This window comes from Takifugu rubripes, chromosome 19 (assembly GCF_901000725.2).
Source record: "Takifugu rubripes chromosome 19, fTakRub1.2, whole genome shotgun sequence".
NCBI classification, from domain to species: Eukaryota; Metazoa; Chordata; class Actinopteri; order Tetraodontiformes; family Tetraodontidae; genus Takifugu; species Takifugu rubripes.
This window is the reverse complement of record NC_042303.1, coordinates 14,421,800-14,430,522: the sequence shown is the minus strand read 5'-3', so window position 1 is coordinate 14,430,522 and position 8,723 is coordinate 14,421,800. Positions and strand designations below refer to the sequence as shown.

At 45.4% G+C, this 8,723-nt stretch overlaps 1 protein-coding gene and 1 long non-coding RNA gene across 5 annotated transcripts in view; one reads left to right on the top strand and one right to left on the bottom strand.

Moving 5' to 3' along the window:
* Positions 1-230: 230 nt before the first annotated feature.
* Positions 231-8,723, top strand: part of slc2a9l2 (solute carrier family 2 member 9, like 2) — a 49,404-nt gene continuing 40,911 nt past the window's right edge. Inside the window, exons 1-5 of one of the 4 annotated variants that reach the window (XM_011614183.2) lie at positions 238-355; positions 2,553-2,709; positions 3,761-3,835; positions 4,589-4,690; positions 6,164-6,324. In XM_011614183.2, coding sequence (XP_011612485.1) covers positions 3,779-3,835; positions 4,589-4,690; positions 6,164-6,324 — 320 coding nt within the window. In that variant the 5' untranslated portion in view covers positions 238-355; positions 2,553-2,709; positions 3,761-3,778. Of the gene's footprint in view, positions 356-2,552; positions 2,710-3,345; positions 3,466-3,607; positions 3,696-3,760; positions 3,836-4,588; positions 4,691-6,163; positions 6,325-8,723 lie in introns of those variants that run through there. The other 3 variants (XM_029826950.1, XM_029826949.1, XM_003973587.3) reach the window with 3 other exon arrangements.
* LOC105417867 (uncharacterized) lies at positions 3,550-4,242 on the bottom strand. Its single transcript, XR_965340.2, has 2 exons — positions 3,989-4,242; positions 3,550-3,771 (listed from the first exon to the last, which is right to left on the bottom strand). It is a non-coding gene; the product is annotated as an uncharacterized lncRNA (long non-coding RNA).

The following is an 8,723-nucleotide window of genomic DNA, read 5'->3' as shown; positions in this document are numbered from 1 at the left end:
AATTACCACATTCATGGTGCTTTTATTGCATCACACATTGGGAATAAATGTTTCTTCTAGGCAGCAAGTTGTTATTTTAATGTGAGGCAAAAAGCAGCCAAAGTGTAAGAAATATCTCCAGTGGCAGAAAAGTACTTTTCTCGTGTTTGGTGTTCGTGCTCGTGGGCTAGAGTCTCCGTGGTAAAAGACGGCACTCTCATGGGGGTGGGGATTCTGGACTTTGGTCATGAGGCGTGACGGCGTTCCTCAAGAATGTAGCAGAATTTTGCTGCAAAGGTGAAGAACTGAGAAATGACTCCTGACAGAAGAACTTTTCTGCTTTCACCCTGTAACAATGTGTCGCGCACAACTCAAGGTAAAAACATGACATTTCTGTTGGGCTTTATATCAGCGCTGCCGCTGCTGTGCTGCTCTGCTGCTCTGCTACTCTGCTGCTGTGCTGCTGTGCTACTTCTGCTGCTGCTGTGCTGCTCTGCTACTCTGCTGCTCTGCAGCTGTGCTGCTCTGCTACTCTGCTGTGTGCTGCTGTGCTACTCTGCTGCTGCTGCTCTGCTGCTACTTCTGCTGCTGCTCTGCAGCTGTGCTGCTCTGCTACTCTGCTGTGTGCTGCTCTGCTACTCTGCTGCTGCTGCTCTGCTGCTACTTCTGCTGCTGCTCTGCAGCTGTGCTGCTCTGCTACTCTGCTGTGTGCTGCTCTGCTACTCTGCTGCTGCTGCTCTGCTGCTACTTCTGCTGCTGCTCTGCAGCTGTGCTGCTCTGCTACTCTGCTGCTGTGCTGCTCTGCTACTCTGCTGCTGCTGCTCTGCTGCTACTTCTGCTGCTGCTCTGCAGCTGTGCTGCTCTGCTACTCTGCTGCTGTGCTGCTGTGCTACTCTGCTGCTGTGCTGCTCTGCTACTCTGCTGCTGTGCTGCTGTGCTACTTCTGCTGCTGCTCTGCCGCTGCTGCTGCTCTGCTACTTATGCTGCTGCTCTGCTACTATGCTGTGCGGCTGCTGCTCTGCTGCTGCTGCTCTGCTGCTGCTGCTCTGCTACTCTGCTGTGCTGCTGTGCTACTTCTGCTGCTGCTCTGCTACTATGCTGTGCTGCTGCTGCTCTGCTGCTGCTCTGCTACTCTGCTGTGCTGCTGTGCTACTTCTGCTGCTGCTCTGCTACTTCTGCTGCTGCTCTGCTACTATGCTGTGCTGCTGCTCTGCTGCTCTGCTGCTGCTGCTGCTCTGCTACTCTGCTGTGTTGCTGTGCTATTTCTGCTGCTGCTCTGCTACTATGCTGTGCTGCTGCTGCTGCTGCTCTGCTACTCTGCTGTGTTGCTGTGCTACTTCTGCTGCTGCTCTGCTGCTACTTCTGCTGCTGCTCTGCTACTCTGCTGCTGTGCTGCTCTGCTACTCTGCTGTGTTGCTGTGCTACTTCTGCTGCTGCTCTGCTACTATGCTGTGCTGCTGCTCTGCTGCTGCTGCTGCTCTGCTACTCTGCTGTGTTGCTGTGCTACTTCTGCTGCTGCTCTGCTGCTACTTCTGCTGCTGCTCTGCTACTCTGCTGCTGTGCTGCTCTGCTACTATGCTGCTGTGCTGCTGTGCTACTTCTGCTGCTACTCTGCTGCTGTGCTGCTGTGCTACTTCTGCTGCTGCTCTGCTACTCTGCTGCTGTGCTGCTCTGCTACTATGCTGCTGTGCTGCTCTGCTACTTCTGCTGCTACTCTGCTGCTGTGCTACTTCTGCTGCTGCTCTGCTGCTGTGCTGCTCTGCTACTATGCTGCTGTGCTGCTCTGCTACTTCTGCTGCTACTCTGCTGCTGTGCTGCTCTGCTACTTCTGCTGCTACTCTGCTGCTGTGCTGCTCTGCTACTTCTGCTGCTACTCTGCTGCTGTGCTGCTGTGCTACTTCTGCTGCTGCTGGACAGACACATGAATTAATACATGTTGTAGGAAGTGATGAATCAATGAGGGTGGAACTGTATTGGTGCCACTCAAATGCACCTTGTCCTCAGCCTGCAATAACCGCAAAATTAAACTCTGGCTCACTAACAGCATAATTCAATTCACCGGGTAATAATTAAACAACACTCTACTTGGAAATGTTTTAGATCGAAAGCATTTGAGAACTTTGTTTCATCTCAGTATTTGATTTGGCTTTTTGGATTTAAACGCGGTTCACTGTCTCAAAGTGCAGATGCTGTTAATTTGCTTTTTGAAGAACATCATTTGGAGCGAATTAATTCAGCCTAGCTGTAGTTTTCCCTTTCATCAGAGTTATTTTTCATTTATTCACACACCCTCCTGCACAAATATCCTTCAGCTTTTGTTTAAGCTGTTTTGCAGCTTGAATTGAACCACATTGCTTAAAGACTTGAATGGGTGAAACTAAATGAGTGAGTGCTTCTTATGCACATATATGAGATCCAAAGTCACATATGTGCTTAGACCTCATATACAGTATGTGCAAAACAAGCAAATGATGTTGACAATACACCAGTTGGGAGGTTCTGTTTGATCACTCAAAACGTTATTTAACCATATGGAAATTTTTTTTAAAAACCCTGTTTATTTTGGCCTGCAGCACAGCTGACCTCTGATTCCAGGGACATGTGAACGGCTTCGAGAGGCATGTCAGAGTTAATGATTCCCCCCACCCCAGTGTTATCATGTCTCCCTGCTAAAGTTTTTCTTGCTCACCTCTCGCGCTGCCTTTCATTGTCTGCTGACGGCCGTAAGAGGTAAGAACCTGCCGAGACTCTTGATAAATTGAAGGAATGCTCCTTTAGTGTGCAGACTTCTCTGAGCAGGAGGGCAGATTTTCCTTGATGTCACCCTCACTGTGAACCCGTTTTTACTCATATACATGGAATAGACTGGTGTAGTTTACATGGATTATGAAGGAAAAACTACAAGTGTTGCAATTCCAAAAACCAAAACCGAGTGTCAGCATCTTTTCAGTGTTGCTTCAGTGAAGTTTATCAGTTCCTCTGCAAAATGTCATCTGAAATCAGCGCATCTGCTGCCGCTACAGTCAGTTTAATGGGATTTCCATCCTGTAATGAATTCCTGCCTTTGCTAGTGGAATTATACCGAATCACCACCAAGTGTCGCACAATTTCCACATGTCTTTTTGACAAAGACCCTGCAAGGATCAGCAAGGGGGGTTATTGCGATGGGCGCGGTCCTTTTTCTGCAGTTCAAGGAGCCGTACTCATTAATACCACGAAAAAATTACTCACTGGCCTTAAAACGTCTCACTTATGATGAATTTTGATGTTCTGGCGACACTTAAATCTACTTAACAAACTCCTATTCCATCAAAAATTATATATTTAAATGCAACCTTTTCACAAGCTTACGTGGTCTAAATAAAAAGGATGTTTAGGACGATGCACTTGCTATATGCTTTTAGAAGCATTCCCACTAATTTTGTTGTATTTAACGGTGTGTGGTCAGGGACAAGCCACGCCCACCCCACCTGTGAGCGCCACCAGGTAATACGAGGAATATCACAGCTGTTTCTTTTGATTAACCCCCCCCCCCCGTGTTCTCACATGACCGAATGTTTAAACGCCTCATTGATGCATCATTGAATTGAATCTTTATTAGAATAAATAAAGGGTCATGTTTAGGCTGCATCTGGACACGATTACACCCATGCTTCCATCTTTTCTGGCCTGTCAGCCAATGACCCAGTTTCACTTCCTCAAAGCAGATGATTCTTGTAATATTCCTTTTCCTCGCTGTTGTGACATCTGGCTTTTGTTATTCCTATATGTCCTTCTATAGGGGCGCTGGATCTGTGACATGGAACAGAAAGGTTTGGAAGAAAACAAGATGAGCAAGACGCAGAAGAAACAGAAGGTACGAGTATACGTTATTTGTTGTTGTTTTTTTTAGTTAGAAGAACCTGGAACCGCTCACTATTCCTCTGATGACACCAACCAGTTAACTGGCTGGAGACATTATTGCCTGAAGTGGTTAGCTTCTGGCTTACCGGGACTTTTTACAGCCTACCTGGAGTTCTCATGAAGTCATCCTACCCTGTCCCGTTCCATTTCTCTCTTCGCTATTCGTGATAGGAATTCCCTATGGCTGCACTACATTTCCCAGTGTGCACTACTACGCGCCGCACACCTGTCTCTCATGACACGTTCGTAACTGTCTCGCGATTCGAGTGCGCTTCCCCTAACGTAGGTGTGCTTCTAATTCACCTGTTGCCAGCGTTGTCAACAAAAACCTCATGGGACCAGACTGCTGGTCAAAGACCAAATTAGGTATTTTCATCACATAATTATATATGAGGACAAAGTGTGAGAGGTCCTGGGTGACTCAACTCCCGTGCTGCAAACACTTGGGTCCTTGGGCCAATATCCAAGCGAACAGGCGTAATTTGCATGCAGTTTTCAATAAAATAATCATCTTGTTTTACAAGTCAGCACCATGTTCTAATGCTCAAATGTATTGTTAAATGATTTACTGTATTGACCACCCACCGCCTAATTTACCTGCCAACAGTTAAATAACTGGCACTTTTTTGCCTCCCACTGGTTGGAGGAGACCTAATAAATGTGCTTGGATGGATGTGCTCATGCTTTGTTGCTTTCTTTCTTGCAGCAGCCAATTACAGCCTGTCTCTTGAGCGCTGCCTTCTTCGGCGCCCTTGGCTCATCCTTCATCTACGGCTACAACCTTTCGGTGGTCAACGCACCCGCAACCGTGAGTCCTTGCAACAATTGTTGGTTCTTCATGTAAATGGTTTCAAACCAGCCTCACCAAAGAACCCCGTAGTTTGTGCTCATGGTGCAGACTGTATTTGAGGTAAATAGAGAAATATGGTATAATTCAGTATCCCTCGTCGCACGAATCGCTCTGTCGTCTTCAGCCTCTCGAATGGAAACCTCTCCTCCATGTTTCCAGCAACGTCGCCATACTGGCACAAACCAAATAGAAACAAAATAGAAAGACGAGCGGAGACCCCTGCTTTGTAAAAGCAAAAAATAAAAAATGGTAAAGAAATAGTTCCCCTGTGGAAACATAACTCTTTACATTAATACAGAGTGAGGAGATTAGATCCAACCTGAATCTGCAGAAGACAAAATCAGTCACGGAAAAACCTCCGTGTGTCCAGTTGGAGACCAAAAAATAGTCAGAGCTGGTGAGAGCGTCCGTCCCAGACTGTTTTCTTGTTTGCTGAACCACTCGTGAACCACTGTCAGAGGGACAATGGGGAAAAAGTAATGGGTTTGTGAACAAACAGCTGATGGAGGAGCGAGCAGAGTGCACGGATGAATGGTCAGCGACAGATGTTGGAGATCAGGGTCAGTGGAGAGCAGGCGGGATGGAGGCCAGGCCCAGTGGACTTACCAAAACGGAGCTTTGTTACTTTCTTACTGACAGGAAAGAAGAAGATGCAGACACAGGAAAACTATCTAATGAGGCGTATCTTCATCTTCTATCTCCATCACCGCGGCAACGCCGCGTCTTATTGCGTATGTTATAGATGTCGTTCAGTAAATTTAATTCCATTACGGTGTGGACTGCTCGTATTTGATTTAGCTCCTTGGTGGCAAAATCAATACTCGACTAATTATTATTTTAATCGTTGATTATGATGTGCACACAGGCTTATCATATCCTGCCTCGGGGAATCTGCGCCTTCTGAATGAAAATTAGATTTTTAATTTTTTTGGACTGAACTTTGTTTAATTTCTTTCGGTAATTGTGGATAAGGAGGTTGACTTAAGCTATTGGAATACTTTATTCTTGGTTACCGTGCAGCGATGCAAAGTGTTTGCAACATTAACCACTTGCAAAACATGTTATTTTTCTTCTGAATTTGTATTTTAACCTCGAAATTCAGACTGCAGTTCACGTGTGAATGCAGCCTCAGTACATGCAGAAATATCAGGCAGCTGATTGCAGACTCACTTTGTGCTTACGATGACGCCTGGTAACCGTTACCTGTTTGACGTGGCCTCACAGGTGGAACATTCTGTTCATACTTTATGTTCTTAACACTTAATGTCATTTCCAAGGTTCTGAAAGTTGATATAAAAGCTGAGTCATGTGACTAAAACTAACACACTGAAACTAGCTTTCTTACCATTGAAAAGGGACTATTTTCCGTCTTAAATAAAGGTGAATTGAGATGATAATTGATTGGAAAGGTGTCTGTTTCTGTTCCTACAGTACATCAAAGCCTTTTACAATCAGACCTGGATTGACAGGTACAATGAGCCTGTCGCCGCGGAGACCGTCACTTTGCTCTGGTCCATCACAGTGTCCATATTTGCCATCGGGGGCCTCTGTGGAGCGCTGTCAGTCTCTTACATTATCAGAGTGCTGGGAAGGTAAGGTCGTTCATCGTCAGTCAGGAACACTCATTTTCCACTTTCACCCCCCCCCCCCCCAGAACTGTGGCAGCGGCGGCGTCAGAGTCTCTGAAGAGTTTTATCTAAACTACAAAAGTTTCACAATATTGACACATTTTCACCAGAGATCAGCTGATAAACGCACCAACTTGGGGAACCGACCGTGTCGTTATCGCTCCGAATAACGTCAGCGTGGATAAGCGCGACATGTCTGGGCATACCGTACCTACAAAACAGGCTGTCACCGGCAGCGCCCAGCAGATCAGGGACCTGTCGCAGAGGTTTTAAAGGGATGTAGCAACAGAAGTTCAGCGGGAGCGTTCGCTGAACTGTTAAACTAAAGTTCAGCATTTTAGGAAACGCATCTGCAGAAAGTTATATCACTATAAATGGAACAAATTCTTTTATATAATTGTTACGGCAGCAGAAGTTGGAACAATCTCCTCTCCGAGATCTCGTCTTCCTGCAGAGTGCTAACTTTTTTCAGATACAGGCCAGATTTTCTCTCCGTCATGCTGTAGAGTTCAGAAGACTCTATTATCTTATACAATTGGACTGTCTCTGAGGCCTGAACGACTCTGAAGACACCCCCCTCCCCCATCGAGTCCTTTCAGATAACCTTTACATTCACCTCCAGGATCTTAAGTGGTGATCCTCTGTCTGTTGATTAGGCTGAGACGTGTTGCTCCGTGTCGGCCACACGACGTCCGTCGGCCAGCTGGTCGTCTTTGCCCCGCGTGTGGGAAAGGTTGAAACTGAGAGCTGTTGAATATTCAAGCGGACGAGGACGTGCGGGGAAGGTCCGGTTCATTAAAAGTTGAGCAGTAAAGTTTTAAAAAGTTCTAAATGCCTCAAAGAAAGATGTTGGAGACAGTAGTTCAGATTAGATCTGTTAGAAGGTGACTGTCTAAAAACCGTCTAACGCCTCCTCATCCCCCAGGGAGGAGCGAATTTAGATGGTTGCTCTTGAACGATTATGATGACTTCAGTGAACCTCGGATCATCCTTCTACAACAGATTAAATCGGGTCAAAAGCAACAAAATCAACTTGAGTTGCTTATTTATGAGGAAACCAATATGAGGGAATAAGGTGCACTAAGGTGACACTCTCACTATTCATACAGCGTCGACTCCGAGGCCGCCTTTATTAATGCAGGCTGGAAACGCTGCAGCGGGCTGAAGTTTTTAAAGAAACGCGCTTCTCGCTGCCCTTTGACCATTCACACATATTCATCAGCTTCCTTTTCTATGAGCAGATCGTTATTTTGATGATTTCAAGTAAACGCTGGTAAAGTTGGGGTCAACGACCTTAAATCGTTATTTTGTATAATTATATCAGCAGAGACTCGTCTCTCCTCTAAAACGAGTAAATAAGTATCAGCGAAGTATCATTCATAATGAATACTGTAGTTTTATACCAGAAGTTTTCAAATTGTTTGCTTGAATGGCTTGATTTTATTTCTTTAATTGTTTTTCTTTCTTCAGTTCAACCGTATTCTGCTGCTTTAAAATATAAAATAAATCTTTTTCAGAAATGAAAGCAAAGATGTGGAAAATATTGTTTTATGAAATAAAATGCTTCTTCTTATATAATTATTGGCAGAAATTGTCATCTTTTCCCCTCCCAATTATCTCCATTTTCCTTCAGTATCCTGAAAATCGGTTAATCTGGCAACAAAACATCAAAGCGCCGTGGAACGGCTCCTGTGCTTTGAATCACCGGTGATTCTTTATTATTTTATACAGACAATCATTAATACCCACATTCTAAAAGTGTGACGATGAATTTCTAATCATTTAAACTTGAATTGGGAGCATATCTGTGGGCTGCTCTTGTGAGGCTTATTATTTTTCTCGCCTTTCCTGCTGTGGGAACCAAAAGAAGCCGATTGTCTCACAGCAGGGACACCCAGAGTTTATAAGTCCCTGCCTGGTGGTTGAATAATGACTTTCATTCCTCTATTTTGGTCTTTCATTTTGCTTTTGTCTCAAGGTTAAGTCTCGACGTGTCCGTGAATCAGCCAAAAAAAATAACGGGAAAATCTCACGTGGTGGGGGGCTGGAATGAAAAGATTAGGGTTGCTCTGACTGACACCAGGAGTGAGAAAAGAACAGGTGTGAATGGTTTCACTGGCCCTGTCCACTACTTTAGAAAATGAAACCCACAAATTCATCCATCCCGCAGCCTCTCCCTGCGACTCAGAGGGCTGCGGTGGGCCAATCTGCTGGGGATGAATCCTGACAGCCGAGGCTGGACTCATTTTGGAGGGATTTGCTGTGTTTTTGCTACGGAAAAACCGAATATCTCAAAAAGTGCAGGCGCGCACGAGGAAACGAGGACAAAACTATCCTCTTCCACGTGTCCTGATGGAAAAGCA